Source organism: Bos taurus, chromosome 15 (assembly GCF_002263795.3).
Source record: "Bos taurus isolate L1 Dominette 01449 registration number 42190680 breed Hereford chromosome 15, ARS-UCD2.0, whole genome shotgun sequence".
Taxonomy (NCBI): domain Eukaryota; kingdom Metazoa; phylum Chordata; class Mammalia; order Artiodactyla; family Bovidae; genus Bos; species Bos taurus.
In genome coordinates, this window is record NC_037342.1 from 28,008,805 (window position 1) to 28,033,360 (window position 24,556).

The window sequence follows — 24,556 nt, forward strand, 5'->3', positions numbered from 1 at the left end:
CAGGTGAACAGTGCCCGTTTCTGAAGAGGTGGCTGCAGGAGACGTCAGAAAGTTCCTTCAGGCTCCTCCCTTTGGTCACAGCGGAGCAGCTGATGCTGCCTCAGTGGGGGAGGCCCTCTGAAGGGCTGTCTGCACGCGCCTACAGGCTGACTTGTCCACGCGTCGTCAGGCTTCAGTGTGTGAGCTCCCACAGGGGACTGATGCTGTGACCTGGGGTCCTGAGGTGGATGAAGGAGCTGGGATTCGAAGGGAGGAACAGGTGTGGAACCGCACCAGCCTGTCAGTTGAAGAATGTGATCACCGTCCCTGAGCTAGAAACCTTGCATTCAGGTTGGGTTCCTTTCCACTCTTCTGCCCCCGCCCCGCCCCCATCCTGGTCCTGTTGACAGCTTAGGTGTTGGATTCATGATCTCCGAAGAAGATTTAACCTGGGGACCGGGGACCAGGAACTTTTGTGTAGCAGAGTTTTACTGAAGTGAAAAGGGACTTCGAAAGCTTCTGACATAGACATCAGAAGGGGGATGGAGAATGCCCCCACCTTGCTAGTCTATGCAAGGGGGTTATATAGTTTTTTAAATTAGTTAACTGCAATAAATCAAAAGAATGTCTCAAGGTTGTAAAGATCTTACTAGACTCACTCCCATAATTTACATTTTAAAATAACAGGATGAGCCAGAAGGTTTTCAGGAAGGAGAAACTGTCCTCAAGCAGGATACATGGATATATAATTCTTAGTTACAGAGTTTAAACTGAGTTGTTTGTTGTGTAATCATCAGTTCCAGGCTTAAAGAAAAAAAAGTGTTTCAGGTGCCTAAGACTAAGGAATGTAGAGAAAAAAAGGTGTTTGTCCTTTCTTCCTCCTTGAGAATTCCAGACCCCTATCTCCTCTTCTAGAGCCCCAGACCCCCCTCTCCTCCTCAGGAACCCCGGGCTTCCTATCAACCTGCCTAGGAGTTGACTCTCTTACGTTAAACCTAACATCACATCGTCCCTTGTGTCTGTCCCTTTTTCTCCACTCCCACTGCTTCTGCCCCAGTTAAGGCCTCATCATCTTTCCCAGGGACTGTAGCCTCTTTAGTGATTTTCCTGACACTAGTCTCTCATCCGGAGAAGGCAATGGCACCCCACTCCAGTACTCTTGCCTGGAGAATCCCATGGACCGAGGAGCCTGGTAGGCTGCAGTCCATGGGGTCGTGAAGAGTCGGACACGGCTGAGCAACTTCACTTTCACTTTTCACTTTCATGCATTGGAGAAGGAAATGGCAACCCACTCCAGTGTTCTTGCCTGGAGAATTCCAGGGACGGGGGAGCCTGGTGGGCTGCCATCTATGGGGTCGCACAGAGTCGGACATGACTGAGCAATTTAGCAGCAGCAGCAGCAGTCTCTCATCTCTCCAATCTGGCCAGGGCACTCCTGCCAAAGTTCTCATCTTGGAAAAAAAAAACCACTCTGTGTCACTTTCTCCCACCAGAGCCCTCAGTGACTCCCCTGTGCTACAGGGCAGAGTCGAGGCCCTTCAGCATCATCCACCAAGCTCTCCACGACCATGACCAGGCCTGGCTTCCCCTCCGTCCCTGCCATGCACGCTGGCATTGGCACTGCATAATGCCTTGCCTCAAAGGCTGTTTCCTCTGCCTGGGTTCTTCTCTCTGCCCTCAGAACTCTTGTCAGCCTTCTGTACCCAGTTCCTTAACAAAGTCTTCCTTCATCCCTGCACTGGGAGTGTGTGACTTCTTTCTTAATACTCCCCAGAGCAGGATTTTTTTTTTCTCTTCTGCCTGCTACTTCTGGTGAAACTGTGTGCCTGCCTCCACTACACTGTAAGCCCCCTGAGGGCTTCGCTGAGTGTCAGTAGGAATGTGCAAACAGGGCCACGTGTTGAGACAGCCTGAGCGCACTGGGGGACACTGGTGTATGGGGGTGTGTGTGCTGCTAGCTATTTTGGTGTTTAGGGTTTTCTAGCAGGGGTCGTAGACTGTTAGTTGTTACTCGTCTTTGTGGGCAAATGTATGAAGTCAAACCCTTGAGAGAGTTGGGTTTCCAGAACTTTTGTGGTCCATGGAGTCTTCAGCAAGGCTTTTGGGGAGGTGTGTCTCCAGGAACTTTCCCGGGTACAGAGCCTATAAGGCTTGTAAGTTCTGAGCTGTTGGTTCCCCGCTCCACTCTCCCCAGTCTCTGGAAAAACCTCCTATCTGGCCCAGCTGCCTGCAGGGGCTGGGCTGCCCAGGTGCCCCAAGACCAGCTTCAACTTCTCCCCGTCTAAGCTGGGACACTGATTTTTCTCTTTGGGTTGGGGAATCTAGGCGTTGGAGCCCAGACTGATCATGGCCGGCCGACCCATCCGCATAGGAGACCAGCTGGTTCTGGAGGAAGACTATGATGAGAACTACATCCCCAGTGAGCATGGTAAGAGGCCCCGGAGGTGTTGTGATAGTTCTGTGAGGGCAGTTGCTTCTGATTTAATTTTCGTCCTTCTAGTGCAGAGGAGGGAATGTGCACAGGGCTGCTCAGTATATTTGAGTTAGATCCGGGGTTGGCAAACTATAGCCCATGGGCCTCACCTGGCCTGTAGCTTGCTTTTGTAAATAACGTTTTATTAGAAAACGGCCACACTTACTTGTTTATGTGTTGTATATGGCTGCTTTCACACTGTAGGGGCAGTATTGAGTTGTTGTGACAAGAGACTGTACAGCCCACAGAGCCTAAAATATTTACTGTTTGGTCTTTTGTGGAAAAAATTTGGTGACCTCGGGTCAGATCAGTGATTAATTTTAAATGAAAATATGGTTAAGAAGATACCATATAATACAGTATGTCCTGAGGCTAGGGGAAACTCAGTTTCTTAAAGTGTGTTAGTTGCTCAGTCTGTCTAACTCTTTGCAACCCATGGACTGTAGCCCTCGGGGCTCCTCTGTCCTGAAATTTTCCAGGCAAGAATATTGGAGTGGGTTGCCATGCCCTCCTCCAGGGGATCTTCCCAACCCAGGGATTGAACCCGGATCTCCTGCACTGCAGGCGGACTCTTTACAGTCTGAGCCATCAGGAAGTGGTTGTGTTTTTTAAAACAACAATAGCATTATTAGTAACAATAACAACAAAATTTATTGAGTGCTACCATGTGCCAGTCTCTCTGCAAAAGAACTTTACGTGTTATTTCCTTTTCAACCCTCATAGCAACTCCATGATTGAGGCACTATTATTATCCCATTTTACAGATGAGGAAACCAAGGCACCAAAAGGTTAAGTTACTTCCCAGTAGTCACACAGTACTATAGGGCAGTGAGGTTCCATAACCAGGTCTTCTAGTTCCAGGGCCCTCACTGTGAAACACTAGACTATTTTGATGGGTGAAGATTTCTTTGCATTTCTCCTGAGTTGCAGACCTGGACACACAGATTTTGCTTATAGTGCAGATGGTTTGTGAGCCAGTTTGGGGGAAGAACTGTTGGATCTGTGGATCCCACATTAGGATAGGATAGGATTTGTTATAGCATAGGATTATTGTTTGCTTGCCATGTAGAAATTTCAATTAAAAAAATATTTTTTTTTTGGCCACTCTGTGTGGCACATGGCATCTTAGTTCCCAACCAAGGACTGAACCTGCACCCCCTGCAATGGAAGCATGAGGTCTTAACCGCAGGATCACCAGGGGAGTCCCGCCATGTAGAGATTTTTAATCTTTGTGTTACATTTATAAGTCAGTTCTCATATGGCCCCTGAATTTTGATCATAGTTAGAAAAGCTCCCCTGCTCTCAGGTTTTCCTCGGGTTCGTTCACACTGTTCACTGAAGAGCTCATCCTTTGCCCGCTGGTTGAGTGCCGCGTGTGTGTATGAGGGTCTACTTTCTCTCCTGTTCTTTGAGGCTGTCTGTTCTTACAGAGCTGTGCTCTGAATTACTGAGGCTCGGTTATAAGCCTTCCAGTGTCTAGTAAGGCCGAAGTGCCCTTCTTCTTTTTTTTTAAAGTTTTTTTGGTTATCTTGTCTGCTTTATCTCCCCATGGACTTTATAATCACCCTGTCTTTCTGGGGAGGGCTGTGTATTGGGGAACTGTTAGTAGAAAAAAATTAGAGAAAATTGTGTTAAATTTATTAATGAGACTGCAGAGGATTGCCATCTCTGTGCAGTTAAGTTATGCATCCAGGTCAACCTGGCGGTTCCTATCAAAGAACATCTATTCCTTTCCGTTTGCATCTTTTTTTGTTTTCTTCATGGGTAACTGGAAGTTTTCTTCATTTTGATTTTGCACACTTCTTGCTCAGTTTGTTTGTTTGTTTGTTTTTTGGCTGTGCTATGTGGCATGTGGGATCTTAGTTCCTCAACCAGGGATTGAACCCACATCTCCTGCTTTGAAAGTATGGAGTCTTAACCACTGATCATCAAGGAAGTCCCCTCAGTTCATTTCTTAAATATTTTATTCTTTTTGGTTTGCTATTGTGAAAGGGGTCTAACTTTTTTTCAGGATTTTTATTAAAAAACCTCTCTTCTGCTCAGTCACGTGCAGACATCCTGAGTTGGAGCCCCCGTTTTCTGTTCTTGGGCTTGCAGCCGCTTCCTAGTCTGCCTCCCTGCTTCTCCTCCTCCACCTCCAGTCTGTGCTCCACTTAGCGCCAGAGTGAACTCGTAGTGTGAAGCGGATCCTATCAGGGCTCTGCTTTTCATAATCTTCCATGTAATCTTGCATTGTACTCAGTGCCCTTAGTGGGATGTGCAGGACTCTGTATGACCCGGCCCTGCCTCCTGGCCAGGCTGACTCAGTGCCTGCCTTTCCCTCCATTTACTGGTCACATGGCCTTTCTGACCATCCCCAGACAAGTCAGGCTGCTACGTGTTGCAGGCCCTTTGCATCTGCTCTTCTGCCCAAGAGCTCTTTTCTCGGTGTTTTGCACACCTGGCTTCTTTGTTTCCCACAGAATTGGTTAAGCGTCACCATTCTGAGAGATTTTTGGACCACTCATTCTAAAGGAGTGCCCCTCTACCTCGACACTCTGTCTCATACCTCACTCACTGCCTTCATTATGTTTATCAGAAGCTTTAATTCCTTGTCTATTTTTCTGTTTATGTCATTACTGGCTGTTTCTTCTACCAGCATGTCAGCTCCATTTCTCTTGTAGTCTTGGCACATGGTGACTGGCACATAGAAGGCACTCAGAAGATATTTGTGAAATTAAAGAACACACAGTCCTTGGCTAGCTACATTTCAGCTGGTCCTTTTTGCCTTTCCTAGTCCCTGGGTATGTCAGCGTCCAAAATTCTCCACTGAAATGACCCACAAAGTGAAAGTCACTCAGCTGTGTCTGACTTTTTGCAGCCCCATGGACTACCGAGTCCATGGAATTCTCCAAGCCAGAATACTGGAGTGGATAGCTTTTCCCTTCTCCGGGGAATCTTCCCAAACCAGGGATTGAACCCAGGTCTCCTGCATTGCAGGCGGATTCTTTACCATTTGAGCCACAAGGGAAGCCCAGGAATACTGGAGTGGGTAGCCTATCCCTTCTCCAGTGGATCTTCCTGACCCAGGAATCAAACGGGTCTCCTGCATTGCAGGCAGATTCTTTACCAGCTGAGCTACCAGGGAAGCCCAAAAAGGACAGGATAAAGGGTAGAGGTGAGCAGCCAGATGAAGAGGTACATAGGGCAAGACCTGAGAGGGTTCCAATTACTGGAGCTCCTGTCCTGGTGGAGCTGGGATGTGACACTCTACTGGCACGTGGAAGTGTTGGGAGCTCTCTGAACCCAAGTTTAGGGATTTTTATGGCGGCTTCATCATGTAGGTATGATCGCCTACTAACTCATTTTATAGCCCCTCCCTAGAGAATGGAGGCAATGAGACTGAAAGTTCCAAGCTTCTAATCATGACTGGTCTTCCTGGTGACCAGGTTGCACCCAGGAGCCCACCCAGAGTTGCCTCATTGGGACGGAAGACCCTCCCATCACTCAGGAAATTGCACAAGATGTAGGAGCTCAGAGTCAGGAACTGGGGCCAGAGACCAAATATTAGCTGGAACAGGGGCAGAGACCAATATATCTCTCTCATTATCTCCCAAGACTGACTGTGATTTTTCCTTCTTTGTACCCACGCCCTCCCACTCCCACCTCTCTTACCTTGACACCTCCCTGCCCTTCCTTGCAGAAATTCTTGAATTTGCCAGAGAGATTGGCATTGATCCGATAAAGGAACCACAGCTGATGTGGCTGGCGCGGGAGGGCATTGTGGCCCCACTGCCTGTGGAGTGGAAACCATGGTGAGTTCAGCGTGGGTGTGGCCCTCTGGCTTGACCTGTGTGGCAGAGGGAGGAGATCAGCTTTAACTGGCTACCTTTTTTTTTTTTTAATGTTCATTTTTATTCATTTATTTGGCTGTATCAGGTCTCAGTTGTGAGTCTTTAATCTTAGTTGTGGCATGTGGGATCTGGTTCCTTGACCAGGGATTGAACCTGGGCTCCTCGCATTGGGAGCATGGAGTCTTAGCCACTGGACTACCAGGGAAATCCTTTGGCCACCTTTTGAAGCCTGTCCTGCATAGAATTGGAAACAGCAGTGGGCCATCCCTCTGCTGGGCTGCCTGATGCTTTGGGCTGGAGCCCAGATCACCTTTCTTTTTTTTCCCAAAGAATGTTCAAACTACTGCATAATTACACTCATTTCATACGCTAGCAAAGTAATGCTCAAAATTCTCCAAGCTAGGCTTCAACAGTACATGAACCAAGAACTTCCACATGTTCAAACTGGATTTAGAAAAGGCAGAGGAACCAGAGATCAAATTGCCAACATCTGTTGGATCATAGAAAAGGTAAGGGAATTCAGAAAAAAAAAAACTGCTTCCTTGACTACACTAAAATCTTTGACTGTGTGGATCACAAAAAACTGTGGAAAATTCTTAGAGATGGGAATACCAGACCGCCTCACCTGCCTCCTGAGAAACCTGTGTGCAGTTCAAGAAGCAACAATTAGAACTGGACATGGGACTATGGACTGGTCCCAAATTGGAAAAGGAGTGCGTCAAGGCTGTATATTGTCACCCTGCTTGTTCAACTTCCCTGCAGAGTACATCATGCGAAACGCCGGGCTGGATGAAGCACAAGCTGTAATCAAGGTTGCTGGGAGAAATATCAATAACCTCAGATATGCAGATGACACCACTCTTATGGCAGAAAGCAAAGAGGAACTAAAGAGCCTCTTGATGAAAGTGAAAGAGGAGAGTGAAAAACCTGGTTTGAAATTCAGCATTCAAAAAAAGAAGATCATGGCATCCAGTCCCATCAGTTCAGTCCAGTCGCTCAGTCGTGTCCGACTCTTTGCGACCCCATGGACTGCAGCACGCCAGTCCTCCCTGCGCATCACCAACTCCCAGCGCTTACTCAAATTCATGTCCATCACGTTGGTAATGCCATCCAACCATCTCATCCTGTCGACCCCTTCTCCTCCCGCCTTCAATCTTTCCCAGCATCAGGGTCTTTTCCAATGAGTCACTTCTTCGCATCAGCTGACCAAAGTATTGGAGCTTCAGCGTCAGTCCTTCCAGTGAATATTCAGGACTGATTTCCTTTAGAATTGACTGGTTTGATCTCCTTCCAGTCCAAGGGACTCTCAACACCACAGTTCAGGAGCATCAATTCTTCGACACTCAGCTTTCTTTATAGTCCAACTCTCACATCCATACATGACCACTGGAAAAACCATAGCTTTGACTAGATGGACTTCTGTTGGCAATGTAATGTCTCTGCTTTTTAATATGCTGTGTAGGTTGGTCATAGCTTTTCTTCCAAGGAGCAAGCGTCTTTTAATTTCATGGCTGCAATCACCATCTGCAGTGATTTTGGAGCCCCAGAAAACAGTCTCTCACAGTTTCCATTGTTTCCCTATCTGTTTGCCATGAAGTGATGGGACCAGATGCCATGATCTTATTTTTTTGAATGTTGAGTTTTAAGCCAACTTTTTCACTCTCCTCTTTCTCTCTCATCAAGAGGCTCTTTAGTTCTTCGCTTTCTGCCATAAGTGTGATGTCATCTGCATATCTGAGGTTATTGATATTTCTCCCGGCAATCTTGATTCCAGCTTGTGCTTCATCCAGCTTGGCATTTCAAATGATGTACTCTGCATACAAGTTAAATAAGCAGGGTGACAATATACAGCCTTGACGTACTCCTTTCCCAATTTGGAACCAGTCTGTTGTTCCATGTACAATTCTAACTGTTGCTTTTTGACCTGCATACAGATTTCTCAAGAGGCAGGTCAGGTGGTCTGGCATTCCCATCTCTCTAAGAATTTTCCACAGTTTATTGTGATCCACACAGTCAAAGGCTTTGGCATGGTCAATAAAGCAAAAGTAGATTTTTTTTGGAACTCACTCATTTTTTCAATGATCCAGCAGATGTCGGTCCCATCATTTCATGGTAAATAGATGAGGAAACAATGGGAACAGTGAGAGACTTTATTTTCTTGGGTTCCAAAATCACTGCAGATGGTGACTGCAGCCATGAAATTAAAAGATGCTTGCTCCTTGGAAGAAAAGCTATGCCAAATCTCAACAGTGTGTTAAAAAGAAGAGACATTACTTTGCTGACAAAGGTCTGTATAGTCAAAGCTATGGTTTTTCCAGTAGTCATGTACAGATGTGAGAGTTGGACCATAAAGAAGGCTGAGCACTGAAGAATTGATGCTTTCGAACTGTGACATTGGAGAAGAACTGTGATGTTGGAGAGTCCTGTGGACTGCAAGGAGATCCAACCAGTCAATCCTAAAGGAAATCAACCCTGAATATTCACTGGAAGGACTGATGCTGAAGCTCCTGTACTCTGGCCACCTGATGTGAGGAACTGACTCATTAGAAAAGACCCTGATGCTGGGAAAGATTGAAGGCAGGAGGAGAAGGGGCAATATGGCTGGATGGCTGGATGGCATCACCGACTCAATGGACATGAGTTTCAGCAAACTCCGAGAGATGGTGGACAGGGAAGCCTGGTGTGCTGCAGTCCATGGAGTTGCAGAGTTGGACACGACCGAGCGACTGAACAACAGCAGCCAGGTTACCTTTCTGGTCCCGGAGGGTCTCAGCACAGACTTCCAGGGTCCCAGGATCTCAGCTGCTGCCCTGCATCAAGCTTTCGAGCGCCATCATCTGTTTCAGCACACGGAGGAGGTGTCACTGTTATTCTTTGCTGACTGAGATGGAGAGTGACAATACTGGGACCTCGTCAGCGTGTCCAGAGTGGATGCTGGCGTTGGAGAGGTTTGCGTGCGGCGACACAGACTGGCAGCGGTTTCTGTCTCCCTGGACTGCCCAGCCCTGAACTTGTGTGACCTGTTCATGAGCGGGTCCATGTTTGCAGTTTCAGTTTGAGCTCTGAATTGTGAGGAACAGGCATTCACTTAGGTCATCTCGGGTGAACAGAGGTTGACGGTGAGGATCAGACTGGCTGAGGTGGCGCAGCCGCTGCCATCCACCTCTGTCTCCCCCCCGCCTCCCCACAAACCAGGATTTTCACTCTTGGAGACCCAGCTCTGTCTTCCTCGTGTACACAGAGCTCTCTCCACGCTGCCTCCCTACAGTAAGTGACCTGAGTTTTGTACCAAAGAGTAGGATTTCCTTTGTCCCACACTAGCCTTCAGATGTCCCGGAGGGGTCGTGTCTTCTGCTGGGATTGTGCAGTCTTGTGTACAGGGTGTGATGATTCTCTTCTTTCCTGAACCACTGAATGCATTGGCTATGCTTCAAAACGACTGCAATTGTAGCCTCACTCATCGCCGCCTCAGAGGCCTAATCCTTCCAGCTTCTTCTTGCGTGGCAGGTTCCCTGTTCTCTGGACCTTTTTAGCTGCTTTTCCTTGGACCTTCTCCAGTTCATGACATCTTTCTTGTAGGAAAGCCGTCAGCGCTGTGCATGGTATTCCAGGTGCTGGGGCTTCATGGTTGTGTTTGTAGGGTAGTGGTTTCTGTTGGTCTCCAGTATCCATCGTGTTAGCCACATTTGCCTCATCATTAATCTCTTTATTCTTTTTCTTTCTTTTTTTTTTTAAATGTATTTATTTGGCTGTGCTGGGTCTTAGTTGTGGCACATAGAATCTTTAGTCTTCGTTGGGGCACGTGGGATCTTTATTGCTACATGCGAACTCTTAGCTGTGGCATGTGGGGTCTAGTTCCCTGACCAGGAATTGAACCCAGGCCCCCTGCACTGGGAGCATGGAGTCTTAGCCAGTGGACCACCAGGGAAGTCCCAGATCTGAAATATTCTCACCACAAAAGAAAAATGGTGACTATGGAGGTAGTAGAGGTGTTAACTAACCCTGCTGTGGTGGTCATTTCATAGTAAAGAAGTTTATCAAATCATCATGCTGTATACTGAAAAAATTATCTCATTTCTATAAACTTATTTCTACTTCCTACTTAAAAAAAAAAAAAGAAACTTATGTATATGTGTCCGCTTTCACCCTTACACTCCCCAATCCCGTGAGTAATTGCTGTCACTTGGGGAGTTCCTTCCGGGTCTGGATTCTCTGTTGTTTTCCATTGGTCTGTTTGTCTACCTTTACACAGATACCATGCTGTCTGGGTTACTGTAGCTTTATTATACATCTTAATGTCATTTAGCAGAGAAGGCAATGGCACCCCACTCCAGTACTCTTGCCTGGAGAATCCCATGGACAGAGGAGCCTGGTAGGCTGCAGTCCATGGGGTCGCTAGGAGTCGGACACGACTGAATGACTTCACTTTCACTTTTCACTTTCATGCATTGGAGAAGGAAATGGCAACCCGCTCCAGTGTTCTTGCCTGGAGAATCCCAGGGACGGGGGAGCCTGGTGGGCTGCCGTCTATGGGGTCGCACAGAGTCGGATACGACTGAAGCGACTTAGCAGCAGCAGCAGCAATGTCATTTAGAGTAAATTCTGCAACTTTGTTCTCCATTTTCAAAGTTGTATTCTAGGTCCCTTGCATTTCTGTATGAATTTTAGAATCAGCTTGTCAATTTCTATAAAAAATCCTGTTTAGGGTTTTGACTGAAATTGCACTGAGTCTATAAATCAGTTTGAGAGGACTGACATCTTAAACAATATTGAGTTTTCCAACCCATGAACACAGTCTGTTTCCATTTATTTAGGCTTTCTTTAATATTGCTAAGAAATCTTTTCTAGTTTCTAGTTTATACATCTTGCCCATATTTTGTCAGATTTATCTCCTTTTTTGATGCTTCTGTAAATGGTATCTTGTATTTATTTTTGTTATCGAAGTATAGTTGATTTATGATGTATTAATTCTGTACAGCAAAGTGATTCAGTTATAAATATACATCCATTCTTTTTAATATTCTTTTCCATTATGTTTATAAATGTTATCTTTTAAAATGTCAATTTCCAAGTGTTGGTTGCATTCGTATAAAATAGAATTGATTTTTGTATACTGATCTTCTAGCCTGCAACCTTGCTAAACTTATGTTAGTTCTAGTAGCTTTTTTTGTAGATTCTATAGAATTTTCTACATAGATAGTATGTCTTCTGGGAAGATGTTTTTTCATCTTCTTTTCTAACCTGGATATCTTATATTTCTATTTCTTGCCTTATTACACTGCCTGGAACCTTTAATACAGTTGAATAGAAATGGTGACGATGAACATTTTAGGCTTATTTCTGATCTTAAGGGGAAGAATTTCCCATAAGTCTTTCACCACTGAGTGTGATGTTAGCCAGTGTTAACTGTAGGGTTTTCTAAATGTCCTGTGTCAGGATAAGAAGTTCCCTTGCATTCCTAGCTTGTTGAGAGTTTAAATCCAAAATGGATATTGAATTTTGTCAAATGTTTTTTTCTGCATCTATATATGCATCTGCATATACAGAAGAATCATGATTTTTCTATATTGGTCTGTTAATACGGTCAATTATATTGATTGACTTTCAGTTGTTAAACTGACCTTACTTTCTTGGGGTAAACTGCTTGATAATGGTTACATATTATTGGATTTCATTTATTAAAATTTTGTTAAGTATCTTTTCTCCAAAATAATAGCTTGAAGGAGATGAGATGGAGATGGGTATTTTTTGAATTATTGATTTCCAATTTTATTTGTTCATTATATCTATTCTCTGTTACATGCTGTTACAGAATTCTTTTCTGGTTCAGTAATTGATCCTGCTTACCTAAATGTTTTATGTGTGCTTGATAAGAATGTGGTCTCTCGTTTTTTAGAATGAAGTATAGTGATTTACATTTTTGTGTTAATTTCTGGTATACAGCAAAATGATTCAGTTATGTATATATGTATATGTGTGTGTGTGTATTTATATATATAAGAAATATTTTTTTATGTCCTTTTCCATTATGGTTTACTACAGAATATTGAATACAGTTCCTTGAGCTAAACAGTAGGACCTTGTTGTATCTGTTAATACCAAACTAATTTGTTCTTCCCCATCCCCTTTGGTAACCATAAGCTTGTTTCCTGTCTGTGAGTCTGTTTTTTTCTTAAATGTCCTTTTTATCAAGCATGCTAAATGTGTTGATCTTCCCGTGTCCTGAGTAATTGTTGTCTGGTCTCGCTGTTCCCCACCCAGGGGTTGATCCAGGGCCCTGACTGTGAAAGTGCCGAGTTCCACCCACTGGACCACAAGGGAATTTCCTGGTCTCACTCCTGAATAATGGTTTAGTTGCATGCAGATCTGTCAAACAGCCCTTTGACAATATTGTATGTTGTGTACCATTATCTTCTGTCTGCTGGGTTTGCTAATAAGACATGTTTTTTGGCTTTATTAGTTGTTCCTCTGTAGGTAATCAATTTTTCCCCCCTCTGGTTGTTTTCATTATTTTGTTTTTAATCTTTGGTGTCCTGTAATTTCACTACAGTATATCTAGGTGTGGATTCACTTTTATTTACTGTGTACAGGAATTGGAATGCTTTCTTGCTCTGAGGACTCATGTCTCTCTTTAATTTTGAAAACTTCTCAACCATTATCACTTTCTTTTCTAGAACTCTTACTATAAATATATTAGACCTAGTTATTTTTATCCACTATGTCTCTTAACTTCTGTTTCATATTTTAAAAATGACTTTATATTTTTTTTTAGCATATATATTTCCCAATTCACTATTTGTTTCTTCTATAGCAAATCTGCTGCTTAATCAACGTGTTATTTTTTGTTTGTTTGTTTTGAATTTAATGACTACGAATTCCTACAAGTTCTCTTATTTTCTTTTCTTTTTTTTTTAATTTTATTTTTCATTTTGGCTGCAGTGGGTCTTTGCTGTGGCATGTCCGCTTCTCTAGTTGTGGTGTATGAGTTTAGTTGGGGCGTGTGGGATCTTAGTTCCCTGGCCAGGGATTGAGCCCGGGCCCCCGGCATTAGGAGTGTGGAGTCTTAACCACTGGACCACCAGGGAAGTCCTCTTACGTTCTTTACGATATGTGTAGGTTTATTTATTTATTTTTAGAGAGTTCTGTTCTTTCATTATGGATTCTCTTCCTTTTCTCCCTCCAGTAATTTTAAATATTGTTGTTTTTCAGTCTTCTTTTTGTTGTCTACTCCCAGTCCTTCTTTTCATTGTGTTACTGATTCTCCCTCAAGGTGAAGTGTTTCCTCACATGGTGTGTAATTATTTATTGTGCATTTTGTGAATTCACTTTCTGCAGAAGTTTATTTTCTGTGAGTGTCTCATTCCTGGGTTGTTGAGTAGCCTTATAGGAGTTTCTGCCAAGGATTCTTTAGTGCTTTAGGACTAAATTTTTACATTAATTTCCTGGACCTGGCATTTTCTTACCACATTTTGGACTCTATCTACATATGTCTTGGGGTTTCAGTTTTTCATTAAATTTTATTTTGCCCCCTAGAACCTGGAGTGGGCAATGTGCTTCCTCGTGGCCCACTAGGGCTTTCCATTCATGGTGAGAACAGCCTGAAGAGCCCCAGAAATATCTAGGGTCTAAGTTTTAGTTTCCAAACTTACGACGCCCTAAGGCCACATTTTGTTCTAGATTGGCATTTAAACTCAAGTTCCCTGGGCCTATATCCAGGTCAGATCCTGTCAGTTCATGCACTTATTACTCAGATTTCATGCTTTCTTTCTGTTTCTGGCCTCTGAGAATTTCTCTTTCTGTTGGCTATGTGAATAATGCTGCTGTGAACATCGGTGTACAAATAACCTGTTTGAATTTCTGCTTTCAATTTTTTTGAGTGTACACCCAGGGGTAGAATTGCTGGTTTATATGGTAATTCAGATTTCTAATATCATGCTATATCTTTAAACTTTATCTTTATTTCTGACTGCACTGGGTCTTCGTTGCTGGGCACAGGCATTTGGTTGCAGAGAGCAGGGGCCACTCGAGCTGTGGCGCGCAGGCTTCGCGTTGCGGTGGCGTCTCTTGCTGCGGAGCACGGGCGTTAGGGTGCGGGGCTTCAGTAGGTGTGGCACACGGGCTTAGTTGTTCTGTGGCGTGTGCGATCTTCCTGGACCAGGGATTGAACCCGTGTCCCCTGCATTGGCAGGCCGATTCTTAACCACTGGACCACAATTCTAACTTTTTGAGGACCTGTCGCACTGTTGCTCACTTTGGCTATACTGTTGTACGTTCCCACCAGGAGTGTACAGGAGTTCCAGTTTCTCTGCATCCTCGCCAGCGCTTGTCATTTTCTGCTCTTTTGATAATAGTTGTGTTAATGGGTGTGAAGTGGCACTTCATGGTGGTTTTAATTTTCTTTTCCTTAATGTTGAGTGATGTTGAACATCTTCTCGTGTGCTTCTTGGCCAAGACAAGGTCCAGTTTCATAACGAGCCTGATTAGAATTGTATTGGATTTATATATTAATTTGAGGATTATTGTCATGTTTACAGATTTGAATCCTATTCAGGAACACGGGGTGTCTTACCAGTTGTTCCCCCCTGCCCCGAATTTTCAGTGGAACTTTATGAAGGTCTTGCACACACTGTTTATTCCTGGGTATTTTATCTTTCACATTGATTGCTATTGTGATGGGTTTTTTCCTATTAGCTGTCCTAATGGATTACTGATAATGGTGGATGGGATGAATGACTTATTTTAGACTTATTTTCGCCATACTGAAACAGATTCTTGAGGCCCACCTACATTATTTTCTTTTATTGTTGATTGACTGCACTAACTTGGATTGTTGTCTCTTATGTATTTCTGAAAATCAGAACTTTCACAACATATCTTTTTTCTTTAGATCATTTATGAAAATATCAAGCAACATCTATCCTAGAATTTATCTCCAAGACATCATAGTGTTTGTATTTATCCATCTGAAATCAAGTTTCCCTTCTTTAGTCTAGCATGAATTCTCAGGAAACCTAATGATTAAATATCTCCATGTGAGAAGTCCTTAATATCCTAATTGGTTGTTTCTAACCTAACTCCTTATTCTTAGCCAAATCTAGCCAATTTTGTGTTAATTCTTCTCTTCTTTTTCCTCTCTCCCTCGTTCCCTCTCCCCACAATTCTTCCCTCTTCTCTGCTTCCTTGTTGTTTTTCTTTTTTGCTGGGTAGCTTTGGACCTGAGCAGGGACTAACTTGTGACCTCTGCTCATCCCCCAGCCAGGACATCACAGGTGATATTTACTATTTCAACTTTGCCAACGGGCAGTCCACATGGGACCACCCCTGTGATGAACACTATCGGAACCTGGTGATCCAAGAGCGGGGCAAGCTGTCAACTCCTGGGGCCACTAAGAAGAAAGAAAAGAAAAAGAAAAAGGAAAAGGAAAAGAAAGACAAGAAGGATAAAGAGACCTCCAAGAGTCCCCTGGTGAGTTAGTGGGTGCCAGCTCCCAGAGAGACCAGGCCTGAAACCTGAGGGGGTATTGGGAACCTCTGGCTGTTTACAGCTGGGAGATTAAGACCAACAACAGTAGTAATTTTGTGATAGTACATCATCTGAATTGTATCTGTTTTCTGGCAGATTTTCCTTTTAGCTTCTAGAACTAGTGCTTACTATTGCTAAGCAGTTTCTGCCCCCCTCCCTATTGGGAGGCATATATAACATAATAGTGTCAGTGAGCGAGGGCCCGACTGGGGACAGGGTTTTGCAGTTGTCCGAGAATTGATGCTGTCTGCCTCTATGGAGAGTCGGGTCACAGAGAGCAGTTGGCGGAGGCCAGAGAGCCTGGAGGAGCAAGTGCGTCCCCTCTCCTTTCCAAGCCAGGCCTGCCCCGGGTGGATTCATCGTGCGTCTTAGTGGTGCAAATTCCTGGATGTCTGATGGGCCATAATTCGGTTGTCAGACCACCAGTGGCTTCAGGATCCAAAGAGAAATGTCTGAGGCTTTACCTGCCCCCGTGGATGGTCTTTGCAGCCGGCGTCCTTGGTTCGCGGTAGACACCGACGTTTGATTGCATGCCCTTACCTTATTCCCCAAGCAGCTTTTTCACTCAAGACTTGAAAGAGCTCTTTCCCATTACTGTCCTGTGTCCCTCCTCCAGGTGTGAGGCAGGTGGGCCACGCTGAGGAGAGGGAGGGGCTTGGGAACCCAGTTCAGCCAGGCGGGAAGCACTGGGAATACCTTCTCAGTGGTCGGGTTGATTTGCTCTCTTATTTATGGCCTTTATTTCCCACCGGCGCCTGTGCTTACTTCTCAGCAAAAATTCCCCCATTTGCCTTCCTTCCCAAGGTGTCAGTTCTGGTGCTGGATGGTTGCTGATAAATTTATCCTTTTTATCATTTCCAAGCTCTACCGATAGGCCTCCTCCATACCCCCACCCCTACCCCACATTACTAGTCGTGGTTCTAAGAAATAAGATAGCAAACCCATTTCTTCTGGTGGAGAAAAGAGGACACGTCATTTCCAAAGAGGTTGAATTTTCTAATGGCAAGTATTTGCAAGGTCAAAGATGGATAATGGGCTTTTCACTAATCCCAGACTATTTTAGTTTCTTATTTTTGATCACGAGGTGTGTGGGATCTTAGTTCCCTGACCAGGGATGGAACCCACTCCCCTTGCACTGAAAGTGTGCAAGTGGTCTTAACCACTGGACCATTGGGGAATTCCTGCCGGGGCCTATTTTAGATGACAGTCGGCATCTGGGTAGTCTCTGACATGACTGCAGGTGAGAGAGGAAATGAAGTGAGGGTTCTGTGTTGGAGAGTTGGGTAATAGACCTAGGTTCTGGGTATTTGACTGAGTTCCTGGAGCTCCCTGTTACAAAGGATTCCTCCTGTGGTTCAGGAGCTTAGGGCAAGTGGACAGGCCTGGGCTGCCAGTCTGGATCTTAGGGCTCAGGACAGGTGCCTGAAACTTGAGTTTGTTTGGAGGCAGACCTGACCAGGTGGGTGATCTGGGCTCAGGTGTTTTGGGCTTCCTGGAGGAGAGCCGGGTGGAGTTTAGTGTGCATATTTGAAGAATGTGGTTGATCTTATAGGAATTTTTCCTTTTTTCTTTCTTTACGGCTGCACTAGGTCTTCTTTGCTGCACGTGGGCATTTTTGGAGGCCACCTTCGTCACAGTGTATAAGCTTCTCTTTGCCGTGGCTTCTCTAGTTGTGGCGTGCAGGCTCTGTAGTTGGCGATGCATCGGCTTAGTTGCTCTGTGCCATGTGGGATCTTCCTGGACCAGGGATTGAACCCATGTCCCTGCACTGGCAGGCAGCTTCTTAACCACTGGACCATTAGGGAAGTCCTTGGGGTTTTTTTTCCCTACCCCAAGATTCCCTGACTGTGTGGACCTCTCTTGAGCTGCACCAGCTCATCTGGTAGAAGACCTAGTCTGAGTGTTCAAGGCTCAGCTCACTGCTCATGTTTCCCCTCTTCCTTCCCTTCTTAGATTATTTCTGATAGTCCTTGATAAGAATGGTGGATTTTTATGAAGTTAACCAGTCACAGAATTGAGAGCTTGATGGTACCTCCAGGATAACCTAGTTGGACATTTTCAGACTTTTTGTTAGTAGTGACGCCATCTTCACATCAGTTCCTCTGTGGAGGGCCAGTGTCTAAAGAAGCGGAGCTGCTCTGGTTGAACCTGGGAGTGGGGGTCTAGGCGATGCTCCTTCCCCACCACATACCCACTATGGTGGCCCCAGGGTGCCATGGGAGCAAGGTTCCTGAGCCATGGATCTAGTCAAGTCTCTTTGTAGATAAGGAAACTAGAGCCTAGAAAACAACAAAGCCCAAGGGAGTTTTTAGCTTTTCTTCCCTCTTTGGTTTGTGTTTTTACTTTGAATGGAGGGTGGGTTTCTGCTAAGGGTTTGCCAGCAGCTATGGTAGCCAGTAGAAGTCAGCAGTGCTTTGTCTTCATTTTCTCTGCCTCTTTATATACCCGTCTAGGAAACACAGCCTGAGCAGGGCCTTCTGCCTTCTTCCTCCTTTCTCCGTGGCCCATCCCCTCTCCCAGCACCTGGGCTGGCTGATCTGGACCTAGACCGAGAGACGCAGGCTAGAACTGAGGGCTCCTTTAAGAAAGGGAAGAGCCCGTGCGTGCTGGGTGACACCCCCAGGCCTCTCACGGGCTCCCTGCCCAGCAAGCTGCAGCCACTCTTCAAAGGCCAAGCTTCCCGAACCCACCAGATCTTTGCCGATGTGGAGAAAATCTTAGGCAGGGCCCCAGCCCACTGCAGGACAGAATTAGGTGACCAGCAGGGTCTGGAGAAACCCCAGCCGCTGACAGAGAAAATCTACCTGGGGTTTCCAGACCCCGAAATAGAAGAGCTGGAGATGAGGAGCAGACAGCTGAAACCTGGCACTCTGGGCCCTGACAACACCGGGCCCTTCCAGAACAGGCAGGATGCGTTAGAGAGCAAGACGCAGGCCTCTGTCCACGCAAAGCTTTCTGAGACCCTCAAGGGCCCGCAGCTGAGAAGGGAGGAGCACAGGCATGACGTGGCCAAACGGAGCTCCACTGGCCCTGGGGGGGACAAGGGCCAGAGCCCCGTTCCCTCACCATCCCCCGAGGAGGCCCCCTCGCCGTCCCCTTGTTCTGACCCCATGCTGCTCACGGGGAAGGGCAAGTTCTTGTTAGACAGCAGCCCAGCTGAAGACCAGAGCTGGCAGGGTGTTTCTGGAGAAGTGGGGAGCGTGGGCAGAGACAGGAGGAGAAGAGAGGCCCCAGGACTGTGGATGGGGCAGGTCTCTAAGCTTGTCCATAAGGACGCCTCCAGGGGCGGCAAGGAAACCGAGCCTGATGACCCTGAGGCTCCGGGGGCCTCAGCTGGAGGTCCACCCCAGGGGCTGTTGCTAATACCCCTGATACCCTAGCCTCAGAACTGGTCCAAAGCACCCCTGCAGGGATTGCTCCTGGGGGGCCTCCTGCCATTGAGGAGAGCCCATCCCCAGGCTCTCCAGAGCCCCCCCAAGAGGACAGGAGGCCAAGTGGGTGTGAGCCTGACTTGGAGAGCAGCGGCAGCAGCAGCAGCAGCAGCCTGGCCTCTCGCCTTGGCTCAGAGGTCCTGGGGCAGGTGACCAACTTTCCGTGGGACCTACAGAGCCCGCGGGGATCTGAGTGGGCCGTGGGTGAGTCAGGCCCTGGGCCCACAGAGCGGCACCCCAGCGCCTTCCTGGCGCCCCAGCTGCTCCCCATGCAGAGCTCCACTGAGGAGCAGTCAGAGAGCGAAGACTACTCTGAGGACCAGAGGTTCTACCAGCACATCCTGCAGATGGTCAAGATCTCCCGGCGGCTAGAGGGTCTGGGGTTGCCCGAGAGTACGCGGGAGATGCCAGGCCAAGACCTGGCCAGCGTGATCTGCTGCCTGGCCGCCGAGTCTTCCAGGCTGTCTAGCGAGGGTGAGCACGAGGCCATCAGAGCCATGGACTCTGGGCTTCTGCCTTGGGGGCCGGAGCCGCAGGAGCATCCTCCAGAAGTGGACGTTGCCCCGGCCGCGCAGGAAGCCTGTCGTCTCCTGCCAGGCAGCAGCCCCCTCAGGCAGGGGCTGGTCGCGCTGAGTTCCAGCAGAGGGCTTGCGGCAGAGCCAGGCAAGATGCAGCTTCTCGACCAGGTAGGCTTCTCAGAGAGCATCACGGCCATCAGGCCCAGTGAACTTGGCAGGGAGGGAGCAGGTTGTGCTGACAATCTTAACCCAGCCATCAGGTCAGCTTTCCTTTTGTCTGTCCTTCCTCGGTGACCAGGGAGCCCTTAGCCACCCGGGATGGCCATCTTGTGGGATGACATGCATTTCCTGTTTCTTCTACCCCATCACCTACAAGATGGGGGCGGAGGGTGTCTGGGCTTCCCTTCCCTTGATCTGACTGTACTTCACGGGTGCTTTACATGCTCTGAAGATGATCTGTTTTGAGGGTGAGTAAGGTGGCACAGATCATGGTGTTCATGCAAGATGTAGGAACGGTTCCAGGATTTGGGAGCCTTCCCCATCAGCTGATAGTATAGAGAGGTCCTCCCAAGTAGACACCCTGCCCCCAGCCTCTGAACTTAGTCCCTTCTCAGAATCACACAGAATTAGTGAGTTACAGTGCCTAGGGTCACAGAGACTCAGACCCGACTGAAGTGACTTAGCACAGAGAGTTAATACTGTCCTGAGGCTATGATGTGCTCAGTTGCTCAGTTGTGTCTGACTCTTGGTGATCCCATAGGCTGTAGCCCACCAGACTCCTCTGTCCATGGAATTTTCCTGGCAAGAATGTTGGAGTGGGTTGCCATTCCCTTCTCCTGACCCAGGAATCGAACTTGAGCTTCTCACGTCTCCTGCACTGACATGCAGGTTCTTTACCACTAGCGCCAGCTGAGAGGAGAGACCGAAACCTGGGCTCTCTTCTGCTCAGTGGCTGCTGCTGCTCCTTCCTTCCCAGGGTTTCCAGAACCATGTGAATAGCCTGTGTCAAATTTGCACAGACCACTTCTTCCCCTAGTGGGATCTACCAAAGAGTGGGCTTGCCCTGTCATTCGGGGCCCTTTGTCCCTTTAAAGAGTCACCACCGTCTTCATTCAGAAGTCAAATAAGACACAGACCATGGGGTTTATCTGCATTTCCCTGGCTTCTTTTGCTGTTGCCCAGCTGTGGCTTTACTCAGTTCCTACCTCAGTTCCTAACTGCTGACATGCCTGGGTTCTCCGTTAGCTCTAATAACCCCTGTAGCACTATAAACATCAGATAAGCTGCAGATTATCCTGCAAAGTTTTAATTAGCTCAATGGCGGCAAGTTTATCCGCTCTGAAGGACAACGCCATGCACAGCTCTTAGCCAAAGTTAATGGCCATCTATAGAAGCTGGTCAGCTAGGAGCCAGGGATGTATAATTTCCCTACTAACTGCTGATGTGGTAAAGGCCTGGGAGAACAAAGCCCTCAGCGGGCACGTCTCCCTCCCTCAGGCCCCCAGCACGTCAGCAAATTAGCCATGTCAGGAGTCTGTAATTTTCCCTTAATACAGTGTGGGAAGAATTTTGCTCACTGATCTGCTGGGTGGGCTGGGCAGCTGGGAGGAGCCAGTCAGGTTTGCTCATGGTGCACCGCAGAGCAGCTCTCCTGGGCTCCTTTTCTGCCACAGCCAGGAGGCAGTGTGAGATACTGGCTTAGACACTGCCCTGCTTCTCATATCTACTCCTGTGGTTGCTAGCCCCACGATTTGGGGCAGGCAGAGGTCTTGACCTCACCATTCTCCATTTGCTCTTGTGGGGACTGGGACTTCAGATGGTTTTGAGAGTGGAATGAGACAGGTGCTTTTACCCAGGAGCCCAGGGCTCAGGCAGTGTTGGCCAGTTTTATTATTTTCAGCTCCTTTTCTGCCTTGAGAAGATACCCTGCAACAGGCTAGATGACTGGGAATCTCTTTGGGTTGGCCAAAAAGTTGGGCTTTTTCCATAAAATGATACAGAAAACCCCAAACGAACTTTTAGCCAACCCAATACAAAGATTTCGGGGGTGGAGGGTGGCAGTGGGTGGTCTCATGTCACCTTTCAACTGAGAGTCTAATGCCTTTCCCGGGCAGAAACAGGTTGTGTTTGGAACCCACCCAGTGGTCTGGCCGCAGGTAAGAAGATAGGCCACCTGAACCTCTCATCTTGACCCCCTTAGGTTCCCCTTTCTCTCTTCAGTCACTGTGGGATTAGAGTGGAATGGAATTTTTGTTTTATACACATTTTAAGTTTAAGAAATGGATTTTGAGGAGCTCATTGTAAACCGTCACCAAAATGCTCTCCTGCCTCTAAGTTTCTAAGCCCAGACCATTGTGACACTAATCTGTTATGATAGCAGTTCCATAGCGCTGGGGTAGCCCGGGCCACACACACACGCGCTGGGGTAGCCCGGGCCACGCACACACGCGCTGGGGTAGCCCGGGCCATGCACACACACGCTGGGGTAGCCCGGGCCACGCACACACGCGCTGGGGTAGCCCGGGCCATGCACACACGTGCTGGGGTAGCCCGGGCTACACACACACGCGGCTGGGGTAGCCCGGGCCACGCACACACGCGCTGGGGTAGCCCGGGCCACGCACACACGCGCTGGGGTAGCCCGGGCCACGCACACACACGCTGGGGTAGCCCGGGCCACGCACACACGCGCTGGGGTAGCCCGGGCCATGCACACACGTGCTGGGGTAGCCCAGGCTACACACACACGCGCTGGGGTAGCCCGGGCCACGCACACACGTGGCTGGGGTAGCCCGGGCCATGCACACACGTGCTGGGGTAGCCCGGGCCACGCACACACATGCTGGGGTAGCCTGGATCACGCACACATGCTCTGGGGTAGCCCTGGCCACGCACACACGCGCTGGGGTAGCCTGGATCATGCACACATGCGCTGGGGTAGTCCTGGATCATGCACACATGTGCTGGGGTAGTCCTGGCCACGCACACACCCGCTGGGGTAGCCTGGATCACGCACACACGCGCTGGGGTAGACCGGATCACGCACACACGCGCTGGGGTAGCCTGGATCACGCACACACGCGCTGGGGTAGCCCGGGCCACGCACACACGCGCTGGGGTAGCCCGGGCCACGCACACACGCGCTGGGGTAGCCCGGGCCACGCACACACGTGCTGGGGTAGCCCGGGCCACGCACACACACGCTGGGGTAGCCCGGGCCACGCACACACGCGCTGGGGTAGCCCGGGCCATGCACACACGCGCTGGGGTAGCCCGGGCCACGCACACACGTGCTGGGGTAGCCCGGGCTACACACACACGCGCTGGGGTAGCCCGGGCCACGCACACACACGCTGGGGTAGCCCGGGCCACGCACACACGCGCTGGGGTAGCCTGGATCATGCACACATGCGCTGGGGTAGTCCTGGATCATGCACACATGCGCTGGGGTAGTCCTGGCCACGCACACACCCGCTGGGGTAGCCTGGATCACGCACACACGCGCTGGGGTAGACCGGATCACGCACACACGCGCTGGGGTAGCCTGGATCACGCACACACGTGCTGGGGTAGCCCGGGCCACGCACACATGCGCTGGGGTAGCCCGGGCCACGCACACACGCGCTGGGGTAGCCCGGGCCACGCACACACGCGCTGGGGTAGCCTGGATCACGCACACACGTGCTGGGGTAGCCTGGATCACGCACACACGTGCTGGGGTAGCCCGGGCCACGCACACATGCGCTGGGGTAGCCTGGGCCACGCACACATGCACTGGGGTAGTCTGGGCCATGCACACGTGCTTCTTACATTCAGTATCTCATTTGAAGTTCTCAGCAGACCTTAAGTAGCATGCACATATCATCTGTGACTTGCAGATGAGTAAACCGAGAATCCAAGATCCTATGAGTGGCCCAAGTCTCACAAATTCTGCCATCTCTCTGGTGTCTCTCCCCAGTCCTCATGGGCATGAAGCCCACCATCCTGAGAATAGATAGAGGAGCGGCCGCAGTAATCCTCTGGCTGAGCTCTCTCCAGCCTCTTTGCTCCTCAGGAGAGCAGAGAGAGAATTCTTCTGTTTCTCATGTGTTTTTTTTTTTTTTTTTTTTTTAACTTATTTCTGGCCATGCAGTGTGGCATGTGGGACCTTAGTTTCCTGAGCAGGAATTGAACCCATGCCCCCTGCAGTGGAAGCATGGGGCCCTAACCACTTGACCACCAGGGAATTACCCTCATGGGTGTGTTTCAAAGTGAATATTCATTTTAATCAAAGTAATACATGCCCATATTAAACAATGCCAAGACAAGCCAAAAGGTGCAAAACAAAATATAGCAGTTCTACAGTGTGGGTACCCCTCCCATCTCTACCATGGCAATGCCTTTGTTCTGGTGTCTGCTTCCATATTTGTAAATAATATGCTTAGGCTGCTTTTTCTTGATTCATCAGTTTTCAGCTTTATGTATTGAGTCTTCTCATGCTGGGAGATGAGGCTTTTGTCTCTGCTCCCCACCCCCTCCCCAGCTTCCTCTGTGGCTTCAGAAGGGAAGAGCAGGGCCCTCTGCAGCTTTTCCAGACGTGGAAGAGCTGCTTGCTGGGAGATAGCCGCAGAGTTACGAGAATCGGGAAACCAGCCCGTGATTCTCACGTGGTTGGCACAATGCTGACTTCTGGATGTTGTGTTTCTTTAGCAGCCTCTGAACGGAGGTGGTTTAAACTTGAGCGGGCAGGATTTAGATGTTTTATTTTTACATCCATCTCCACACTCTTAGAGCCCTGTGATTACTTGGGTTTCTAACAG

General features: G+C 48.1%; 1 protein-coding gene across 4 annotated transcripts in view; it reads left to right on the forward strand.

The window, feature by feature from the left end:
• The window catches only part of CEP164 (centrosomal protein 164), a 72,165-nt gene that overhangs the window by 6,313 nt on the left and 41,296 nt on the right, over positions 1–24,556 (forward strand). For all 4 annotated transcript variants that reach the window (XM_015474629.3, XM_010812402.3, XM_024975763.2 and 1 more), the window contains 3 exons: positions 2,305–2,407; positions 6,135–6,246; positions 15,541–15,751. In XM_015474629.3, coding sequence (XP_015330115.2) covers positions 2,326–2,407; positions 6,135–6,246; positions 15,541–15,751 — 405 coding nt within the window. In that variant the 5' untranslated portion in view covers positions 2,305–2,325. The remainder of the gene's footprint in view (positions 1–2,304; positions 2,408–6,134; positions 6,247–15,540; positions 15,752–24,556) is intronic.